This window comes from Abrus precatorius, unplaced genomic scaffold (assembly GCF_003935025.1).
Source record: "Abrus precatorius isolate BTA unplaced genomic scaffold, Abrus_2018 Scaffold7, whole genome shotgun sequence".
In the NCBI taxonomy this organism is placed as follows: Eukaryota; Viridiplantae; Streptophyta; class Magnoliopsida; order Fabales; family Fabaceae; genus Abrus; species Abrus precatorius.
In genome coordinates this window covers 22,413,145-22,437,688 of record NW_020874417.1, presented here as the reverse complement: position 1 = coordinate 22,437,688, position 24,544 = coordinate 22,413,145, and the positions used below count along the sequence as shown (strand labels likewise).

Sequence of the window (24,544 nt, the reverse complement as noted above, 5' to 3'; positions counted from 1 at the left end):
AACAAATTTAAATTATATAAAAGATACAAGAAAAAGTAAATTTTAATGTATAATTTATAAATTTTAACTTTAAAGTATAAGTGATTTTATGTTTAAGGGGGAAAAAGTATTATATAAAGACAAAGAAAATATTAAGATTATAAATAGTTAAAAATAGGAAAAAAATAAAAATTATATTTTAATTTATGTGTGGTTTTGGTCCTTTAAATTTGATTGTTAGTATTTAGTTTCTTTAATTTCTCAATTGATTAAATTAAATTTTTTACTCTTAAAATTTATGTAATGATTAATAAAAATATAATAAACATCTAAGATATCATTGATTAATGTAAATTTATTAAGAAAAATATAAAAGATAATTAAATGAAAATTTTATACATTTTTAATATTTTATTTAAATTATATATATATATATATATATATGTATACTAATTTACATAAATTTAAAATATGTCATCTATATTATATATTTATTAATTATTAAATAAAATGTAAAATTAAAAAAAAATTAAACAATTAAAAACCTTAAAACACTAAATATAAAAATTAAAACTAAGAGAACTAGCAAAGCCCATGAATAGCCAACCAAAATTGAAAAGTGAAATTAAGAAAGTATGTTAAAAGTGTATTAAGCCAAATATAACTTAAAAAGATAAATTTTGAAGTAATTAAGAATTCAAAACTTTTGAAAACAAATAAAATACTAAACTATGCTAAGTCATGGCTATGATATCATAAGCGTAGCCATTGCGAGCAGAGGAAGGAGGCAGCGACGGAAATGCAATGCAGCAGCAGCAGCAGCAATCCTCACTGCCAATGTGTTTCCATTTTATATCCTCAAACAAATAAAATATGGTCTTTTAAGCGAACTCTTTCAGTTACTCCACCACCACCACCACCACAACAACAACGAGCCTCTCGCGACGAAAAACCGAAGCTAATAACAAGTGTTTCTAACCCATTTGTGAAACATTGCCTCAAACTCCGCAACTGCTCTTCCTATCGCCGCTCTCATGGTTCTGCTCTTGTTGTGGGTTCTACCCCTATCAGGTTTGCTCTCATCGGTTCTCTGCTTTTCTCTCGATTTTCTTTCCTTTTGCAGGTTCGGCTTCTTTTAATAAAAAATTGCTTGTTTGTTATGAATTTTTTTTTAAGTTAGGTGACCTTCCAATTTTCAATCTTTGAAAATTTTTTAGTTGTTTTCAGTTGAAATTTTGTGTCACTTGTGGAGCATGTATTTCAGATTGTAATTGTACTGTTAATTGATGATTGGATTAATTATTTATTGTGTTTCAAAAACTGTTATAGGACTGTTTGGAATTCTGTAAGCTCGTATTGTGCGAAACTTTATGTCGTAAATTCGAACATGACCCTAATTGGAATGAGTTAGAAGGAGCTTATTTTGATAAACTTTACCAAGAAGCTTATGAAAATAAGCTAAGTAAAACTCATAGAAGTGTAGGCTAATTTCATAAGCCCGTATAAGTTCCATATAAGGGTTATTTGTGAAAGTTTCTTCCATATAAAGATTTTTTCTATAATTATAAAAAGAATAATCTGCTCATGCTCTGTTTTCTGTGGCTTGATCTTATCCTAGTTGTGCTTGTAGTTCTTGTAGTTTATTAGTTATTTTATTTAAGTTATGGGAGGTTCGAACTTCTTTTTTCTGTGGCTTGATCTTATCCATGTTGAGCTTGTAGTTCCTTTAGTTTATTAGTTATTTAAATTTAAGTTATGAGAGGTTTGAAATTCTAGCTAAGAACAGTTACTAAGCTTCAAGCTTGGTGTCCTAAATATGCTTAAATAGCTGTATATTAATATTAAATTTATTGGAAAGGAAGCTTTGGTGGTTGAGCTCAAACCTTCAAAGTAACATCAATCAAACAATGTACTTAAATTTTTTTTTGTTTGCCTGAATCTCTTTTAATTGCCTGTGTTCTTTTCTTCATTCTGTGTCCTCGCCTGAAATAAATATGTACAAAAATTTTCAATTTCCACCAGCAAATGGCTTAACTTGTCTCTTTTTTAGCTGATTAACGTAGACTGAACTTATTCCATATAACTTTTTCTCCACTTTTAAAGAATAAATGATATGACTAAAATTATGGAAATAAAACTACAGCTTTGATGAAATAAAGTTGTTATTTGCAGAGAAATCTGCAGATTTCGAGACTCGTTACAAGATGAAAGTGTTTTGATGGATTGTTTGATTCTTCCTGATCAAGCTGAAATTCCTGATGGATTGGATAAATCCACTGCTTCTATTGTGCGTGTAAGCTCCATAGTGATGAGAAAACTGTCTGGGCTGCAATCAATTGACTCTATTGATGCAGTTGCACTTGTGAAAATTCCTGCCAGTTTTTTCGATGTAGATTACAATCAAAAGAACTGCCAGAAGTGGTTTCCATCTGCGCATCGGATTTTAGTCCTTGATGGGATTCAGGTATAATGTCACTTCTAGATTTGACCATTTGGGACTCAGAATTTTTGCCTGATATTGTATATGTGCATATCTGTAGTGAAAGGGGTCACTCTTTTTGTGGGCTTCTCATTAATGTCCCTCCCTGCCGAGACAAAAAGGCCTCAACTAATTTTTTTGGTCATATGTACGTCTATGTCAATATTGTGAACTGCAAACATCATAATAAATCTTGTAGGTTTAACAACTTTATGTGCCATAACTGATTTTAGAATGGTTCACTGCAGGATCCTGGTAACCTTGGTACTTTGCTCAGAACAGCAGTGGCCTTCAGATGGGTAAGTAATTATCCTCTCCCCTTGCCTATGTGGTCAGGGGGCATTGTTTTCTTGTTATCATTATGCTTTTCCTCTGTGCCTCCTTTTCTTAGTACTAACCCTGTTGAGTATGTAGAATCTGATTCCTATGTTTAAGTAATTTTAGTGAATGGGGAACATATCTTCTCATCTAAGAGTTCCCAATATATACTTGCCTGCTAATATTTGTCATTTGTTGAGTATTGACTGGTATAACTGGTTATTGATGAAATGCATTTTGTTTGTAGTTTCACTTTTCAAACAAACCTAGAGGTCACTCTTATGCATCATTATTTTAAATCAGTGATGTAATAATCTGTTTTCACTATTAAACAGTCATATGAAGTATGGAATAAATTTACAACTTAGTTTTCTCCTCAACAAGAACTTCCTATGTAAAAGCAAAATAGTGATGTACTATTTATTTCCTTTTTCCCTTGGTCTGAGAGCTTTGTTTCAGCATTATTTCTGTTTTATTGACTACCTCAGTTTGATATTGTTAACACCGCAAATGTCTCTAGACATTTATTAACTACCTCAGTTTGGTCATCCACCTGAGGATGGTAGGCAGAACTAAATTTTAGCTCAATACCTGCCATCTTGAATATCTCAATCCAGAATTTGCCGAGGAAAAGCTTGTCTCTATTGGAAACAATTGTTGATGGAAAGTCATGTAGTTTAACAACTTCTTTGATAAACAATTCAGCAACATCTTTTGCTGTGTAAGGGTGACTAAAGGTGCAAAATGGGCGTATTTAGTGAACCTGTCCACTGTAACCATGATAGTGTCAACCCCTTGGGCTTTAGGCAATCCTCCAATAAAATCCATAGAAATGTCAGACCAAACCTAAGTTGGTATAGGTAAAGGCTTCGATAACCCAACAGGAGATAAGGCTTGGTACTTATTCCTTTGGCAAGCAGCACAAGCTCCCACATCATCATGGGTGGCCTTCTTCATGACTTTCCTCCAGCATGTAACATTTCTCCCACAATCTTTTCAATTTCATGCATCTGGTAGTATGGATGCCTATAAGGCCTTATATTCGGTATTTGTGTACTTTCTTTGAAAAGTATTGCATGATCTTGTTCCCTCTTGGGTGGCAAACCCTTAGGCTCCTGGAAAATGTCCTTCAACTCTTCAATTACCTCATGGGTTTCGTTGGACAGGAGTTGTGGCTCTCCTTCAATGCCACTCAGTTGCTGATAGAAGATATAATAATCCTCCTCTGCATCTTTTAAAGCTTTAAACATATTCTTCCAAGAAGTTTGTGTCCTGCTAAGGGAAGGGCTGCCCCTGAGCTCGTACTTCTTCTCATCTCCTCTCCACTTTATGACCAGATTCCCAAAGTTGGCCAATCTCCGCCATGTACTCCAACATTTTTTCAAGTGGGAGCTTTAGCTCAGCCACTCTCTTGAGAGAAAACTGCTAGTGACTCCACAATCCAACAAAATAAGCACGCTCTTCCCAATTTTTTTCCCAAATCTTGAAGAATTGATGAGAAGCCAAGCTTACCTTACTCCTTAGTGACAGCTGAAGTGTTTTATTTTCTATTGCAAGTACCCCATCACTACCTTCTTCCTCAGATTTGACTACTTCCCTATCTTCCATTAATACCAAATGATAATGGTTTAAGTTTACATAGACTCTCAAACATCTCCTCGTACTCCATAACAGTACTAGTTTGCTTGATGCTCAATAACGACCTGAAAGGATTCTGTCGTAAACCTGGTTGAAATCTTGAATCATAGCCTCCTCGAACTGGTTCCAAATCAGTGAAGTTTACTCCCCCATCACTGGTACCAATTCAATGCTCGATTCTCTAAAGCTACCAGCATTGCTTTCATCCTCTTCCTCCCTACTTCACCCATATCATTCACTTTGAAGAACCATTCACTCCAAGTGATCCACCCATTGACATCGTCCTAAGAAAAAATGGGCATCTCCAAATTTCGTCCCCCACAACCCCACTTCACTAGTTGGCTCTCCCATGAGGGTTCTAGTTCTAGATGTGATTCGGAAAACCATTATGAAGACCCCACTCAGCTTTCTATACTTCCTTCTTATGTGAGTTTTCTGATGTTGTGATCCACTTTGCCCTCTTAGTCTCTCCTATAGTATTTGCTTGATGTCCTCCATTTGCATCTGACACATCAAACTTAGCCTTAGCCTGCTTTCTCATTCTCTCTCAACCTTAGCCTTAGCCTTAGCCTGCTTTCTCATTCTCTCTCACTAAGTTTATTCTCTCCTCACACAAACATGGCACTCATTCCTCACCTTGCCACTTTAGTAGTTAGTCACTTTTCTCACTCTCTCTTGGCTACGATTCACTACATTGCCTTTCATTCTCTTTCAAACAACAGTTTAGTTAATTTGAGTTTAGAGGCCCATCTTATTTGGGTTCTCTCTTAGTCTTCCTTGTATAAGTACAACCCCTATTCTTTCCCAAATACCTCAATCTCCATTCCAAGCCTCTATGTCAGTAGATGATGTCAGCCACATGGATCACCTGATGCCATTGAGCTCGGTCAATCAGTCTCTGCTGTGAACACCTTTGCGAAATCAGGAGTAGCCAACATAGGTAAAGGTGTCATAGCTGATTTCAAAGTGTCATAAGCATGTTGTACTTCCTCTCCCCATTCTAAGTGGTCCTTTTTTAACAACTGGGTCGAGGATCTTGTAATTTTCCCATCATCCTCAACAACTTTCTATAATATCAGTTAGGCCTAAAAAGCTACATAAGCCCTTAACATTAGTAGGTGGGGACCAACCGACCATGGTTTCAATTTTTGTGGGATTAGCTTCAACATTAAGTGGCACAAATACTCTAATTGTGGTTGGCCAAAGCAACATTTCTTCTTGTTCACATACAGGTGATGTTCCTTCAAAATTTGAAGCACCGTGCTTAAATGCATTGCATGAGCCTACTAGTTAGCACCCTAATTAAAATGTCCTACAAAAATAGCCTGTCAAAATAGTCTTGTCGTACAAAAATACTAGCACAAACCTTTGTAATAATAGCCTCGATATATCATTCATGAGAGCTTGGAGTGTAGATGATGCATTGGTCAAGTCATGAATCCTAAATGCGGTCTTGTAGGTGTCCCCCTCTTGCATCGGAATTTGATGACTCTCAGATTTGAAGTTCAATTTCTAATTCATCTATTAGCTCATCTATTGCTGGAATTGGAAATATTTGTTAGGAGCTAATACTCTGTTTAGGACTCTATAGCCAATGCAATATCTCTACCCTCCATCATTTTTCTAACTAGTATCATTGGACTAGAGTATGGGTTGACATTTGGCCTAATAATCTCAGCCATCAACATTTCATTGACTATTTCTTTTATCTCATTATTTTATAATGAGGGTTCCTGTAGGGAGCGTATGTTTGGAATTGAGGCTCCCTTTTCAATAAAATGACTTGGTTGTGTCATCTCTGTGGCAGCAGCCCTTGGGAATCTTGATAAACCTCTTCAAATTGGTGCAAGACCTCTTCAAATTTTGTACTCCACTTAGAACCCTTCTCCATCACCCTGTAGAACCTTGTACATAGTTTATAAGGATGCAGTTGATCTTCTCCCTTAAGAATAATTATTTGGTTTGCCACCTAAATCTTCATAGTTAGTTCTCTAAAATTTTCCGTTACTTCCCCCAAGCCTTCCAATCAGTTCAGCCCAAGAATCACATTGGTTCCTCCTTAATCAAACAAAAAGAAATCTTGCACAGTTTGCATGTTCTGTACCTGCGTAGTAAACCCTTTGCACTTTATCTTATGGCCATCTCCTACCTCCACCCAATAGTTTGGAGTATTGGTCACCAGTAATTTAAGCTCTTGCTTCAACCTTTTTGTAATAAAATTGTTGGATGTACCACAATTGGCACTTGTTTATCCTTTAGGCTTTGTTTGGGAGTTTGAAAAGAGAGAAAGGAGTAGGGTTTGAAGGGGAGGGGAAGGGAGAGGGCATGAGATAGTGATGGAAGGTTTAATTATATAAATAATATTATTGTAATTTATATCTTTTTTATATTTTTTTATTTTTAAAAAATAAAAAATAAATATTTTTCTTTCTTTATAAATTAATAATTTTAAAATCAATATTTTTATTTTTTATAAATTTTTTAAAAAATTTCTCATTCGAAAAACTAACATTTTTCAGTAAAAAAAAAAAAAAAAGGTTAGAATCCTACCTGTGAAAGAGTACTTAGAGAGTAGGAGAGAGAAAACCTAAAATGAGAAAACTTCCAAAACTAGCATTTGAAGGAGTTTAGAAAAATTCCCAAACCCTTCCCTTCTTAATTAAATAACTTCCAAACGAGGGTTAACCCCTTCCTTTCTCTCCTTTCTTAAACACAACTCTCAAACATAGACTTAGATGCCCTCTATAAATTGAAGTCTTCCTAGATGTCATCCCCATCATACTGTGAAGAGATAACTGAAGGGGCTTCTCCTCAATCTCCTTCTTGTTATTCTGATGCTCCTCATCTTGTTCATCACTTAGTTCTTCTACAGTCTCTTCTACCATCAGATTGAATTGTTTGTACTTGCACATAAACTTCTCATCACACCTAAAGGATAATAGGCCTTTTCTCAATTTTTCTTCTAACTTGGCATTTGACAATTTCCTAAATTCACTTCCTCTAATAGCACCCCCCAACATTGTCCATGTTATTTTTCCAACTATAGGGAAGTTTGGACCCCATAGATTTACCGCCTTCAATTTAACTTTTACAGATTGAGTCAATACTCAACATTGATAGGTGTGGTTCTTGTTGAAGAGGAACCCTTGGCTGGCATTCCCAATCTGTTGCTCAATGGAGGGCCACCAATTTCAGCAGCCAAATTCTTTTCTTTGATAACTTAGGCCAAATCCAACAAATCTATTAGACTTTCCAAGTGATGGATCTTGAGTTTCACTCGGATCTCTTTCAACCCATTCATCCATATTCCCTGCAACACCTACTCATAGGAATGATGCAGCAAACCTGCCACTAACTCAAATTTTTCATGATACTTGCTCACTATTCTTGCCTGCTGCATGCTAAGTAGAATTTTGTATGGGTTCTGTGCCATTGCCGGCTGAAAAATGATGGTTAACAGCAGATCAGAATGATGCCCAACTGATTTCGGTGGCATGAGTTTCCCACCATTGAAACCATTTCAATTCATATCTCTCCATTGCCAACATCACAGCTTGCAACCATTTTCTTTCCCCCATGGAATTTAGTTAGAAATACCTTTCAACCTTGTTAACCTAATCATATACATTGTCACCCGAGAAAAATGGAATTTCCAGCCTCCTCCTTGGTTCTGTCACACAATTACCATTTGGTCAAGCAAAACTCCTCTGATTGTTTCCTTCTGATTCGTCCCTAGGGTTGTTCCCCCAAGGGCTAGTAGATCACGAATCAGACGAAGCAACTCCTCTTACACCTCCTTGCTTCTCTTCAATCTTGCTTCTTGCTCCTCCTTCCATTGCTTAAATCCCTTATTGATAACACAGGTGTTTGAGAGATCCTGTACTCTCCCTCTGACGCTTCCACTAATTCCCTTTCATTTCCTGACATATATCATTCAATTTCTTTGATTGCTTCACATGCAGTCTGTTACATTAATTGTTCAATTCTCTCTGAATTCCTCTGTTGTTTCCTTATATAGGCCTTAGTGAGAGGTGGTTTCCTAACAGTGATCTTCAGAGAAGTTGAAGCTTTATGTCTCAACTTTCCAATGGCACTAGTCCTAGCTTAGTATGACACCCATGGCATGCCTTTGGCTCTATGTTTGCATTCTGGCAGGTTTCAGTGATGGCAACGCTGTTCTGACTTTCAGGCCCATCTGACACAGCTTTAAAACTCTTCTGCAAAGTTGCTGAACTTTGTATAGGCCTTCCTATAAGGTAAAATTCATGATTTAGAGGTCTACAATTCAAGATATGACTGAAAAACAAAAACACTGGACTGGAATATTCCACTTATGTTGAAAAATAAAGTGTGGCCAAATTTGAGCCCATACTTATACACCATGGCGAAGACTACTGAATTAAGAATCTTACATGACAGGGTGTTCAGGTATTAATTCAACAAGCTCTGATGCTAGTCGTTGGTTGCTTTGTAGCAAGATAAATCAAGGGGCTCAATAATAGATGACTTCGGTGTAAGTGATTTAAAGGGATGTTGTGCTGGATTGGTTCATAAAGATATATTTGGAATGGGCACAATGTATGAAGTCAGCTACTACAACATTACAAGCTGATGAGATCAGCATGAATAATTATATATTTTGTGACCCTGGACCCACTTTCATGTTGAGAAGAAATCCATCAAGGAAGGGGTAAAAGTGGGATTTAGGTTGTATCAACATTTTCTACGTTGGAAGGGAAAAGTCTTAAAAAGCAGCAAAGATTTAGAAAATAAAGGGGAGTAAGAGGTTGGCGAGGAAATCCTGTGTGGAAGTTTGCAGGCCTTTTAAGGTCAAATGTAGCGTACTATCTTTTGGCTTTTAGTTTCTTGAGTGTAAAAGTGATGAACCTGCGATTCCAATCCCTAATTGGGTTTATCCTTATTTTTGGCAATACCTATTAGAAACAAATCATGAAATATGGAAACCTATCCTAAAAACAGAACATATAAAATACACTAAAATATTCTAAAGATACAATAAAGATATGATGAAATATTTTTTAAATACTCTTAAGAGATTTTATATCCTCATAATTTCTGCTTTTATTTCTATTAGAAATTTAAAATTCTTTTTTAAAATTTTATGAGAAATTAAATTTTTTGCATATCTGACAGGATGGAGTTTTTCTTCTTCCTGGCTGCTGTGATCCATTCAATGAGAAAGCTCTACGAGCTAGCCGCGGTGCCTCCTTTCAGGTCCCTCTTGTGTCTGGCAGTTGGAATCATCTGGAGTTTCTCAAAGAAGAATTCCATATGAAGTTGCTTGCTGGGCATCCAGAGCATGAAGGGTTGGTCAAGCCAGTTTGTTTGCTTTCTCCAAGTTTCTGTGATTCCATATCAGATATGCCATTGTGCTTGGTTTTAGGCAGTGAAGGAAGTGGCCTTTCAGAAAAATCCCTGCAGGCATGTGAGCTTGTGAGCATTGCAATGGCTGGAGAATATGAATCACTCAATGTTTCAGTTGCTGGTGGAATTTTCTTGTATATGCTACAACCAAAGAGTCGATGATATTTTCTGATTCTATATTTGTGCTGTCTCATTCAAGTTCTTCAATTCTTTGGGCCGAGGAAGACATGTACAGGTGCAGTTAATTATGACCTCTCATCCAAGAGGCTATGTTGCACAGCAAAAATGCCTCCAACTGTCATGCGGATTGCAACTTTTTCCCTTTTTTATTCTTATTAAAGCTAGTATTTCTGCTCACATTTTGGTTGGGCTGAGGATTGGGCGGGAAGAAAGTCTTCAAATATCTGTATGTTATGTATCTTCACTCCAGCACCCTTTTCGTCGCTAAGAAAAGAGGGTGCTTCTTTTTCATTTTCTTAGAAATGTCTGTATATAAATCACAATAGAAACCAAGAAAATGGGCTAAAATACAATACTATTTTGGTAACTTAGACCTCAATACTTCATCACTTTTCTAGTTGAAATAATTATCATTGCTTATTGAAGTATTGTTGATTTGGTGGAGCTCAACAATTGATGCTTTCAATGTGATTATATATGATGACCATTTTTATGCTTTTTTTTCCTAAATGTAAAGTGTATTTATATACAATAACAAAGTCTTATTCTATAAGGTCAAGTCAGCTACATAAATCACATGATACTATTGAGTCAAAAATTAAATTTTAAAAACTTTAAATAATTAAAAAGGCTCTTTTAATAATTTTTGTTTAACATTCTTTTGGATCTTCCTCAATTTTTTTTTATTGGATTAAAATTTATGCAATTCACTTTCTTATTATTGTCTCCAAAGGTCTTGCACATGACTGAATTACCTGAGATTATTTTTAATCATCTTTTTCATTATAAATATTATTTTAATATTTGTTCGTATACTACCATTTTGTGTTTTGTTTTTTCTTTGTCCATTCATTCACCTCACTATTTTTATTTTTGTCATTATTACATTCTTTTTGTATTATTTCTTTATGGACTAACATTAACTATTATATAACATATCTGGTTGTATTATAATACAATGAAACTTTTCTTTTAACTTCATAGATATTTTGCAAGGGCTCAAAGCAGAACTTTGATGTAAATTTATTATTATTAGAAAGTTCTTAGATACAATTTCATAAGTTCTCATATATATAATTATTCCTTCATAATATAGTTTAAATATATGCTACACAAACTATTTTCTTTTCTAAAGCCTTCCATACCACTTCTTTTAATACTTAATGATACCTTTTTCAAGTCAATAAAAATCATATGCAAGTCTTTTTCTTTGTAGCAATATGTTTCTATCATCTTTTATAAAAGATATATATCTTTTATTATAGACCTTTCTAGTATAAAAATTAATTTTCTGCAATTTCAGTTTCTTCCCATGTCTATGTTCAATCACTTTTTTTTTTTTTTACTTCGTAGAGTTATTCATAAGTTTAATCTCACTACAGTTTGCATAACTTTGGATATCACATTTGTTCTTATGTATACGAACCAAACTAGTTTTCTTCTTCTATTGGACATATTGTTATATTTCAACATCCCACTAAAGAACATAATGAGTTATTCTAGTCTTATTTTTGAACTTTTTAAAACTTCTATAGAGATGTTATTAAGGCCAATTGCTTGACCATTATCCCTCAATTACTTCTACTACTCGAATAAAAAAATAGTCAGGCATAGAATTTGAACTGCACCATTTACAGTTCATTCAAAACTACACTGCGAACCATCCTAATCCTAATATAGGCCCTTGGCTTGAGACTTCGTATTAAATTTACATCTGCTCGGTATAGTTGCAAAATCCCTTTTATAATAATTTGGGTATATGAACAAAATATTCCATTTCTTACCAATAATTTGGGCAATTTTCTTTGACCATGGCTTAACTTTTGGGCTCAAATTACATACAGTCTGTTTTCAATTTTAATAACTCAATGGTTTTAACAACTCAAAACATAGTAGATTGTTACCACACACAAGTACAGCTTGTTATTAGGAGAATTTCACTTAATCATGTAATTCTGATAATTATGTATTTGTAAATTTTTAGGAGATTAAGCATATATTTGGGATATCTGCTAAAATTATAGGAGTTTATTGGCCTTGTAATAGACACACATATTCTGCGCTTCTGTTATTGGAATAGACTGAGAGAAACATAATACAGTAGCAGCCGTATTTTGATTCGAAATCAAAGAGCAGTGATACTCCAAATCTTGACCAAAAAATAAGGCGTTGATGATCGATCCAACATCTTATTACCATACCACAGGAGACAATCTGAGTATCATTGTTACTTTGGTGAAACTCAAAGGAGAAACTACGATTAATGGTCAAAAGCTGACGATTTAAGGCAAAATGTGAGAACTGACAATGCCAATTGCACACAATCTAAGGCAAAATGTGGCAGCCAACAATGGGAAGTTAAAATCAATGTGGGAAGGCTGGCCAATTATATGAAGAATCCGACATCAGTTCGTTTTGGCAATACGTGAAGTTCTACACAAGAATTAATTAGCACAAGAACACGAGGGGTAGGTCCATCAATTCTTGATGGCGATGGGTCTTCATGATGCTGTCTGAAACGGTACGTTCTAACATTTCAGCTAATGTTAAATAAGTGCAGCAAGTTCATATGCAGATGGGGGCAATGCCAGCTGAGCGTGGATATTTCCCCATAGTGAGAAATGATCAATGGCCACCACTTATGAACATTTTTAATAAACACATGTGACATCATCCACTGACAAACTCATTAGTAAGAAACTGAAATAATCTCGGTTGCTGGATACAGGAGCTTCCAATAAGAAACCTTTCAAGCCTCGTTATAAAATGAAAGGGAAAAATGTTAGATTTGGTTCAGGGTGGCTTCTACTATGAACCACTAAATAATTATGCACCATTGAATTAAACTTAAAATTAATAAATAATTGAGATGTTTCAGTTCAAGATAATAATTACTTATTATATTTAGGTTGACATATAGTAATTTATTTACAACATAAGCCTAGTTTGGGTAAATGTCTAAAAATGTCCTTATTGAAAGAAAAAAAAATCACTCAATTAATTAATATTATCAACCTAATCATGTCCGTATACATTTTACGACTTAATAAAATAATAATGCAAAAATTATGTCTTGGTAAAATAACATTAAAACAAACTATATGAAATACAAAATCAATTACAAAAGCATAGTAAAAAATATAATATAATAACTAAATAATACTATAACAAAAAAAAAAAAAAGAAATAATATAATAAAAATATAAAACAATTGTAAAAGCTTATTATCAAGACATAGATAAGACAAAAACACTTTAATATTAAAGTAAAATATTCAAAAATAAAAAATCACTAAAATAATTTTTTATTTTAAAATGTTTTATAATATTTTTTTGTTAAAATAAATGAAACTTAACAACCTAAAATAAGAAAGACCTTCAAGCAAGGGGTCTAGAGAACCACAAATTACAAGCATCCAAGTTTAAGAGAGGAACAAGAGGGGGGAGGGCAAGTTCTCAAACTGATAAAGGGGGATGGGGCAAGAGGGGTGGGGGAAGAATAGGAGATCAAGACCCATTTTAGCAAGGGTATCATTACATTGATTTGTCTCTCTACATATATGAGCAAACCTAACATTTCTAAGAGAATCCCTAATATTACAGATCAATGGATACAAAGGATGGGATGATAGCTGGACATTTAGGATAAGATTGATGACATCTTTGTAGTCACTTTTAATCCAAATGATCTAGATGTTCTTCTGAACCACAAGTTGGATACACATATAAAGACCCGAAAGTTCAACCTTTAGAGGGGAGTAGGGGCTAAGGTTGGCATAGAACCCAACTATAAATTATTCATGGTTGCCACGAATTAGTTCACCACAAGTAATAACATCACTAGCTCTTGACATTGCTCCATCAACATTAAGTTTCAGTTATTTAGCAAGAGGAGGAACACATCTCACATTTCTATGATCCATAGCTAATATGGTTAGAGGTTTAGAGTTTTTTCTGCAACAACAAGAGAAATAATCAACATCAAATAAAGCCTTTTAAGCTAAAGTGCTAGGATGGGCAAAATGCTGTTAGAAAATAAACTCATTCCTATGTTTCTAAATATGTCAAATAACAATACCAGAAATTATAGGCAAGTTATGAAAGTTTCTCATACAAGTATTAGATAAATTAAATAATATCCAGGCAAACAAACCATTACTAAAAAATTGAGTCCAATGAACTGGGAGGATAAAGTGATTCTAAACACTTTTAGCATAGAAGCAGTCTCTCAAGGTATGCATAATAGACTTAGTATTTTCACCATATCTAGGACAGATTGGGGATTCAGTCATAACCCTCCTAACTCTCTCCCCATTAATGAAAAGCTTCTCATGGACAATTTTCTAGAGAAGAAAAGCAAATTTGGGAGGACCTTCCCATTTTCAAACAATTTTAAATAGATCTTGCCAACAATGAGAGTGAAAGGTAGAATTAAATAGTAATTCATAAGCAAACTTAATAGTGGACACACCATTATTTGTTAAATTCCAAAAAATTGCATCTGAACCATTGACCTTATCAAGGGGGTCAATTTGAGCAATAGAACTACAGACCAAGTCAGGAATAAGAGGTTTGATTTTATCCAAATCCTAAATCCCTTTAACTGCAAATAAAGCCACAAGGAAGTTTAAATTTGGGTTAGTTAAGGGGCTACTAGTATAACTGGATAGGTTACAAAGTTTAGGAATTCAATGATCAATCCTAATAGACATTCTATTCTTTACAAACTAAATTAGGCCTTGGAAAGTTGAGGCCAAACCAACATGAGATTTTTCTAAAGATAGGACTCTCTATAGGATTTCTTAATACCTAAATTATTGCTAAGGCTGAAATTGTATTTATGGCTCAGAACTTGAGCCACTGATCAGATGGAATATTGACCAACCTTCATCAAAGCTTTATTAGATAAGCTTTATTAAGCATATGCAAATCCTTAAAACCCCAATCCACCCTCAGTTATAGGTTTACAAATGTGTTGTCATCCAACAAGATGACATTTTTTATTGTCCAAGGAACCCTAGATAAATTTCTTGCAAATGCTATATATTTCATTACAAATAAAAGAGGGAATTAAAAGAGATTGCATTATATAGGCATGAATACTCATTAAACAAGATCAAGCCAAAGTAACTCTACTCGTTAATGAAAGTGAATTTATTTTCCATAAGGACATCTTTTGCCTAATTTTGTGAATAAGGAAATAGAATTGGCTCCTAGAGGGTTTATGATGGGAAATGAGAATACCAAGACAATTTCCAAAATGATTCACATGATTAATATTTAAACAACTATTGATAGACTGACTAAAAGAAGCATCAATGTTTTTGTAGAAAAATAAAGATGACTTTTCATAATTGATTTTAAGGCCATAAACCATGCAAAACTCAAGCAAAGCCTTATCAATAATGTTAGTTTGGTTTATGTTTGCTTTAGCAACCAGGATCACATCATCAACAAATAGGAGGTAAGAAACTTTGAGGCCTTAGGATCCAAAGGAAAAAGGGGTTCAATCTTCATTCATTATTTTGTCTTTGATAATGTGAGATAGTCTTTCAATGCACAAAAGAAATAGATAAAGGGAGATGGGGTTTCCTTGGCAGATATCCCTGGAGGGAGAAAATGATTCAGTTAAGCTATTATTCTAATTAATGGACATTAAGAGGGATGAAATACAGTGGTGTAACAGGTTAATCATATTGGGATCTAGGCCAATCTTATGAAGGGTTTCATTTATAAAGCTCCACCTCAACCTATCATAGGATTTTTCTAAATCCAATTTAATGATAATATAGTTATCTTTGCCTTTAAGATTATGGAAAGAATGGACTAGTTCTTGAAGAATAAGGGCATTATCAATACCCTGTCTTTCAGGAATAAAGCTAGTCTAGTTAGTTGAAATTAAATGAGGGAGTAATTCCCTTAACCTATTAGCAATCAGTTTTGTAACAATTTTATATTAACAACAACAATTTTGCCAGGATCCTAAACATTTTCAAAAACAAAATTGAAAATGAAAGGAGTTAAGATCTTCTATTAGTTTTTAAAGAACAGAGTATGAATCCCATTAAGCCTTAAGGACTTAAATTTTCCAATGATGAACAAAGAGATCTGAACCTCCTCAATGGAAGGGTTATAATAGAGTCCTTGATTATTAGAATCTCTCAAGGCAAGGAAAGAATTTTGGATAATCAGATTGGAATTAGAGGGTGAGAGGTTATAATAGATGTTTTTCAAGTAGTCTATGGTCATTAATTTAAGCTTAAATGGATTAAATTCCCAATTACTATTCTTAATTTTTAAGGATTCAATAATATTCTTGTCTCTTCAAAACAACAAGCCTATGGAAAAACTATTTCTGTCACCTTAGAAGACCTATTGGGTTATGTAATAGTGATGACAATATATTTCTTCCATGTCTAGAATTAAATTGTATTTCTTTCGAATAGATTGCATCAGATTTGTGAGAAAACGATTATTACCCAGGATAAGTTTTTGAGAAATCCTACCAATTCAACTTAATAATCATTTTTTCTTATTAAAAATGTAACCAAAGGTATATCTATTCTAATCAGCTCTATTGGTTTTAAACTTATTAACATTTTCTAACCAAGAACTAGACAAGGTGATAAGTGTAATATTTTAGTAGTTGTCAATGTATACTTTGACACTTATTTGCTTCCTTTTAACATAGTTTGCACTTAAATTCTATGTAATTTATATTTTAATGCATTTAAGTCATGTCATTTAAATTTAGCAACTTTACTCGTAATTTTGTTAAATAATAGAAGATATTTGATCCACTTTTCTTGTGTGAATTTTCTTAAGGGCAAAGGCTTGATGAGGTGTTCACATTTATAGCTTTATATTATCTTCAACACACCCTTCATATGCCTTGTTTTGAGAGTTTTTACCATTTCTCATTGATAGAAATGATTTGGTCTTGTTTTGCATGAATGTTGTAATTTTGTATTTTGAGCTTTTCTAACCTCTATCAACTCTTTTGGCCATATCTTTTTCTACAGATATTATTTTTGGCTAATTCCAGTTGCATTGGACTCGTCACATCGGGGGCTTCAAAATGCATATATTGTTTGCTAGATTTGGAATTTTTTTTTATTTTTTATGATTTTTTGAAGATGAGTTAGATTTGCTGGAGTCATCCAAAATTCATGTCTTGCTCAACCAATAATCATCTCTCTTAATTCTCGCTTGAGCAAAAAGTGCATAATTTAGAACAATTTTTTTGCTAGTTTTCTCGCTTGAGTGAGAATGGACCTTGCCTAAGCGAAAATTGGCTCACTTGAGCGAGAGTTTGAGCAAGAAATCGTTCAACAGACCTTGCTTCAGGTTAGGTTTTGCTTGAGCGAGAATTTACTTACTACCCTACAAAAATAGAAGATTCAGCTCAAAAATGGAGAATTGGAGCGGGCTTTGAAGCCCTAGCACATCATTGACCCAATTTTGGAGTGCAGAGCAAGAGAAAAAGTGTGGGGAAGCAGCCATATCATTGGAGAACTAATTTATATTTCTTTCCCATGTATTTCCTTGTTATTTTGTATGCTATGAATGGCTAGAACTCTAGAGATTGAATGTAATCTTCATACTCTGAATATTTTGGTATTTTTAATATATATTTGTTCATTTGCCATGAGTTGGGTGTGTTTATTTTGATATTAATGCTTGTTTCTACCCTACAGGAATTGATGCATGATTCGGGAATCCGGGGTGAGTTAGGAAACTACCTTGGAACCTAGTTGGGGTAAATACACACAATAAGTTAGGACTCTAGGAATAGGTTTTAATCTATTATATGCTATATAACTTTTGCTAGTAATGTTGGATTATTTGTTGTTTAGGTAAGGAATTATCACATATGAATATATCTTAGAATCTCAGGTGAGAGAAATCTGTCGAGTGAATATAATGAGAGTGTATCATAGAACTTTGATATTTGTTCAATGTGTGTTAAAACCAAAATATAAAGAGGATGATAAATGAAGTCAAATCCCCAATCTTATCATAGTAGTTTAATTTGCTTTTATTTGCATTTGCATTTATTTTCTATGAACCAAACTATCAAAAACCCAAAATATCACTTAGTTATATATTTGTGAATATTTAGAAATTGGTTAATTTTAATTTGGATAACTAAAATTACTAGAGTATCAACATTCCCTATGGACACGACAACCTTTTGTACTACATCAAAAACTTGGTACACTTGCCACACATTAAAAATTTGCTTAACACAAGTTCCAAGAATTTTTAACTTGATTAGGGAAGTCAAGGTGAGATAGTTAGGGGGCAAGAAATTTACAAGGTTTCTCAGTAGAATAGAAATTCTCTAGTTCTAACTTTGAGCCAAAGACCCATATGATTAGATTTAAGGAGAGGGACATGAAGGACATAGCTATTATGAAAGAATAGACACCAAGCCTAATTAACAACAATTTTATCTAGTCTCTCTTTAAATTATCTCTTTGCCAAGTGAATGGGAGCAAAACTGTTGGCTAAGTAAGGATTCATAGAGCTGCCTCCTAATTTCTCACTCTCATAAAGCACAAAATTAAAGTCTTTTGCTAGGCACCAGGGGATATCAACAAACTGACTAAAGTTAATTAAATCTTTCCAAAAGCTAGCTCTACTTTTTTCCTAAGGACTAGCATAAATAGAAGCAAAAATTCAATCACAATTACCATTATTACTAATTCTAAGATGGATGACACATTTAAATTTAGAAATAACACAAGCTTTAACCCTTCTAGTATTCTAAAAGGACCAAATACCCGTGAAAAGCCTAAAGGATCTACTTTTTCAATACCATCTAAATTAATCTTATTAATTATTCTATCAACAAAATCTAGTTTATAAATAACTATTAGGTCATTGACGAGCTGTTACACCTTAAATTTAATTTCAAATATCAAATTTCACAAAATGGGAGAAAAATAAAATTTCATTCAAAATAGTTTTCCTATGCATAATTCATTAAAATGTTTCAAAATAAAGATGGGTTACAACTTGTATCAAGTCATTGCTACAAGACTAATTCAATTACATCAGACTTCAAATAAATTTCTAGCCCTATAGCAGTTTCATCCATCCCTTCACTGAGCCCGGTGCTAATCATCTTTGTCACCTGAAAAAATAAATCTAAGGGTGAGTACTCTACACTATCCAACACACGCAACATAGAGACTTACCATGCACACCCACATATTATACTCAAGTATTAACAATCACAAACAACACTTATCGTACATTCCATTTCAAATTACAACCGGTGCGCTCATTGCACTAACAATGCTTCACACAAGTGTGCTCACTGCACGTAGCCACGCTCACTGTGACACTATGATCATAGTTTCTCACCATGGATGGTTGCTAGTTACCCCTGCCTCACAGATACCACGTGTGCTGTCACGAGTCACTTAGCAAAGGCATTGGTCAGAGGTCTAGTCAGGAGGAAAGTGTGTGGCCTGTGGTGCATCCATGTTCACTGCTGGTATCACAACCACTCTCTCTTCCCCAAGATATTTCTACTGTCTCCATCTTCCACACCTCTAGTGTATCGGTAAACCATTCATAGCATATTCACAACCACATTTAACATCCCTCTCTCACATATTTCAGCTATATTCTTATCACAATTTACATTCAAGTTTACACAGGCACATATACCCATATTCATCCGCATTACATTCAAACGCACAACATTTCCAAGCATAACCAAACCATTCTCAATACACGCATCACGCATCACCCATCACTAAATGCATTGTAGACAATCACACAATTTCCATCACACATCACATTGTAAAACACATAACACTACCATTGCTACCATATCAATCAATTCATTTTCATCTAAATATACATCTTTCTATTTTCTATCTCAACTATATTGCAATCCACGGCAAAATAAACGAATTTAAAACACAATGAGACAATAACACAATCTCATGCCTCTTGCTATCATGAAGAGACTTGGAATAGAGGAAGTCAAGCCTACTAGCATAACTTTACAACTTTTGGAAAGATCTTACACATATCCTTATGGTGTTGTAAAGGATTTGCTAGTTAAGATTGACAAATTTATTTTCCCTGCAGATTTTGTAATTTTGGATATGGAAATGGATGTTGACTTTCCTTTAATTTTGGGCAGACCATTCTTAGCCATAGGGAGAGCTCTAATTGTTGTTCAAAAGGGAGAGCTTATGTTTAGAGTGCAGGATGAGAAGGTTATTTTTAATGTATTTGAGGCACTCAAACATCCCAATGATGATGTTACTTGCATGAGGGTTGATATTCTAAATTCTATTACTTTCCCTTATTTTATTGATAATGCTGATGAAATTTCATTGTTAAAGGAAATAATAGTTGTAGGGAATCATTCTGCTGATGAGAAAAAAGAAGAACACTTAAGAGAATATGTGCAGCAGTTGGACACTTTGCCAATTGTCCCTTTTTCGGAAAATCTAGCAAAGGAAGAACTGAAAAATGAAATGAAAGAAGAAAAGACTGAAAAATTGGAGCTGAAACAGTTACCCTCCCACTTGAAATACTCTTTCTTAGACCAATAACATGAAAATCTAGTGATTATTAGCAATGATCTCCAGGGAGAAGAAGAAGAGAAATTGTTGAGAATTCTAAGAGCCTACAAGTCTCCAATTGGTTGGCATATTTCAAATTTAAAGTGGATAAATCCAGCTTTTTGCAAGCATAGAATTCTGTTTGAGGAGCATTTTAAACTAGTAGTACAACCACAATGAAGACAAAATCCAGCCATGAAAGAAGTAGTGAGAAAAGAAGTGATGAAGCTGTTGGATGCAGGGATTATTTACCCAATTTTGGACAGCCAATGGGTTAGTCCAATCCAAGAAGTCCCTAAGAAAGTAGGGATGACTGTTGCGCCTAATGAAAAGAATGAATTAATTCTTACTAGGACTGTCATGGGCTGGCGCATGTGTATCGATTATAGAAAATTAAATGATTCAACTAGAAAAAATCACTTTCTATTGCCATTTACTGATCAAATGTTGGAAAGGCTAGCTGGACATGCATTTTATTATTTTCTTAATGGATATTCTAGCTACAATCAAATAGCGGTGGACCCTATGGATCAAGAGAAGACTGCATTTACATGTCCATTTGGAGTTTTTGCATATAGAAGAATGTCATTTGGATTATGCAATGCTCCCGCTACCTTTCAAAGGTGTATGCTGTCCATTTTTTCTGATTTAGTAGAGAAAATTATTGAAGTGTTTATGGATGATTTCTCTGTTTTTGGCAATTTTTTTTATGATTGTTTAGCTAATTTGTCCATTATTTTGCAAAGATGTCAAGATACTAACCTTGTTTTGAATTGGGAAAAGTGTCATTTCATGTTCCAAGAGGGAATTGTCCTTGGCTATAGAATTTCAGAAAAAGGAATGGAGGTGGATCAAGCAAAAATAGAAGTTATTAGTAAACTGCCTCCACAAATTAATGTTAAGGGAGTTAGGAGTTTCTTGGGTCATGCAGGCTTTTATAGGAGGTTTATTGAAGATTTTTCAAAAATTGCAAAATCTCTTAGTGATTTACTTGTTAAAGATGCTAACTTTGTATTTGATTATTCTTGTTTGCGTGCATTTTCTGTTTTGAAAGAGAAACTTATTTGTGCACCTATTCTTGCAAAACCTGATTGGAATTTATCTTTTGAATTAATGTGTGATGCAAGTGATAGTGCAGTAGGTGCTGTTCTAGGACAGAAAAAGGATAGGAAATTGCATGTCATTTATTATTCCAGCAAAGTCTTAAATTCTGCACAAGTAAATTACACAACTACTGAAAAGGAACTCCTTGCCATTATGTTTTCTTTTGATAAATTTAGATCATATTTGATGGGATCAAAAGTCATAGTCTGACCATCTGTACTTAAATATTTGTTGTCCAAACAGGATACAAAGCCAAGATTATTAAGATAGATTTTGCTGCTACAGGAGTTTGAATTGTAAATTAGAGATAAAAAAGGGAAAGAAAAATGGGGTAGATGATCATTTGTCCAGACTTCCATTGGACAGTTTAACCTCTAATTCCTTGGACATTAATGAAGAATTTCCAGATGAAAGACTACTTGGTTTGGAAGATCTACCTTGGTTTGCTAATATTGCAAACTTTAAGGCCACTCAACTCATTCCAAAGAAATTTACTTCTCAAAAAGAAAGAAATTTCTACAAGACAGCAAATTTTATGTGTGGGAAGACCCTTATCTGTTTAAAATTGGGGTGGATGGTTTACTTAGAAGATGTATCCTACAAAGTGAACAAGCTGAGATATTATGACATTATCATAATTCAAACTATGGAGGCCACCATGGGAGTTCAAGAACTACTGCAAAAGTCTTACAACAGGATTTTTCTGGCCTGCACTCTTTAAAGATGCCAAGAGTTATGTTGAGAGTTGTGACAAGTGCCAAAAGACAGGCAACATCTCTAGGAAACATGAATTGCTATTGACAAATATTTTGGAAGTGGAGTTATTTGATGTATGGGGAATTGATTTCATAGGACCACATCTTTCTCTCATGAATATATTCTTGTGACAGTTGATTATGTTTCTAAATGGGTGGAAGCCATTCCAACAAGGACAAATGAAGACAAGGTGGTAATTTCTTTTATAAAAAGGAATATCTTTGCTAGATTTGGAGTGCCTAGATTTTTAGTAAGTGATGGAGGTGCTCATTTCTGCAACAAATATCTTGAATCAGTTTTACCAAAGTATAATGTAAAACACAAGGTTGCTACTCCATATCATCCACAAACAAGTGGACAAGTAGAAGTATCAAATAGAGAAATTAAACAAATTTTGGAAAAAGTGGTGAATAATTCAAGGAAGGATTAGTCAAAAAAGTTAGACGACTCTTTGCAGGCATATAGAACTGCCTTTAAGACTCCAATTGGTATGTCACCTTACCAATTAGTCTTTGGAAAGGCATGTCATTTACCTTTGGAGCTGGAACATAAAGCATATTAGGCTACTAAGTGGTTCAACTTTGACTTGGCTAGTGATAAATGTAGATTTTACTAGTATTTTACCTTAGTTTTTAATACATTTCATATAAAAACATGATGGAGAAAGCTGGAAAACACATAAAAATAATAGAATGTTCAATTCATTTCCAAATAGATTAATTGTTTAGATTTTGTGAATTTTCTATGTAAAAAGTACTGATTAGAACCTATTTTGTAGGAAACTCTGAGTTGAGATCATAAGGTTGGAGGATCACGAGAGAAAGTAGAAGAAAGCAACAAAAATTAGAATCAAGGAACAAGGTCTGGTGAAGCAAGAGTTGGGCGTTATCACGTTTGTTCACAAAAGTGATTGTTCCAGAAGCTTAATATTGAAGAAAGACCTGTGCGTTATCACTTTTGTTCACAAAAGTGATCATTCCAAAGAGTTTCCCAGCAAAGCAAAGCATGCGTTGTCACTTTTGTTTACAAGAGTAAGCATTCCAGAGAGTTCCCCAACATAGCAAAGTGCGCGTGATCACTTTTGTTCACAAAAGTGATCGTTCCAGAGAAGTCTCTAGCAAAGCAAGCTGCGCGTGATCACTTTTCCTTACAAAAGTGATTGTTCAAGCTGCGCGTGACTCCTATTGTTCACAAAAGTGAACACGCGTAGACCATGAACCTTTGCGTTGCTACTTTTATGAAAAATAGTGATCACGCCAGAAAGGCAGAAAATTCTAGAAATAAGAGATTAGCTCAGAAACTTGTATCTTTTTCTCATTTTTCATTTTCACACCTTAAGAGTGTTAGAGAGGGTGATATGGAGCGATTTCCAAGCTTTGGACCTTGAGGAATCAAGCTGGGGATTGGATTTATGAAGAAATTCTGCAGCTCATCTTCTTTTACTCTTTCTCTCTCTTTTTCTCCTATGAATATGTTCTGATTTCTTTTTGTTATGGATTGATGGATCCGATTTTGATATTGTAAATTGATTATGGATCTGGATTTTAAGATTTTGATTGTATTGAACGTTTAATTCTTTCCTTAATGCAATTCTTGAATTAGCTATTCAATTGAATTGAACTTAGAGGATTTTCATCAATGGAAGTTGAGTTAATTTCTCATATCTGAATTGAATGTCAAGGTTATGGATATCTTAGGGGATAAGAATTTGTGATCTTGTGATCTCTTAATTTCTAATGCCTAATGCAATGTTTGACTGAATTATACCTAAAGAATTAGGGTAGTTTAGTTAGATATTAGGATCAATGAGGCAAGGAATTATCCTTTGATTAATCTAGTGAAATTGATCATCAATCAATTAAGGAACTTAGAGTTCAGATCTCATTCAGTTTTGCAATTGATAAAGAGGTGAAATCAATCCTAACCACATATAATTTTATTACTAAAATTTGTAGCTCCGTTTTGTTGTTATTTTCTGATTATGCACTTTATTACTTTTATTTGCAAATGCTCAAAACACTCCAAAATTTGTTTACCTCAACTAGTTATTGATTTGTGAAGTGGTAATTGATAGAATTAATCCTTGAGGACGATACTTGGGACACAAAATAAAT

The 24,544-nt window shown here is 34.0% G+C and overlaps 1 protein-coding gene across 1 annotated transcript; it reads left to right on the top strand.

Moving 5' to 3' along the window:
- The first annotated feature begins 732 nt into the window (after positions 1-732).
- Positions 733-10,348, top strand: LOC113873314 (uncharacterized tRNA/rRNA methyltransferase YsgA). The gene is made up of 4 exons (XM_027511378.1): positions 733-1,050; positions 2,152-2,443; positions 2,707-2,757; positions 9,569-10,348. The coding sequence occupies exons 1-4, from the start codon at positions 779-781 to the stop codon at positions 9,959-9,961; spliced, it is 1,008 nt and encodes a 335-aa protein (XP_027367179.1). The 5' UTR covers positions 733-778; the 3' UTR covers positions 9,962-10,348.
- The last annotated feature ends 14,196 nt before the right edge of the window (positions 10,349-24,544 follow it).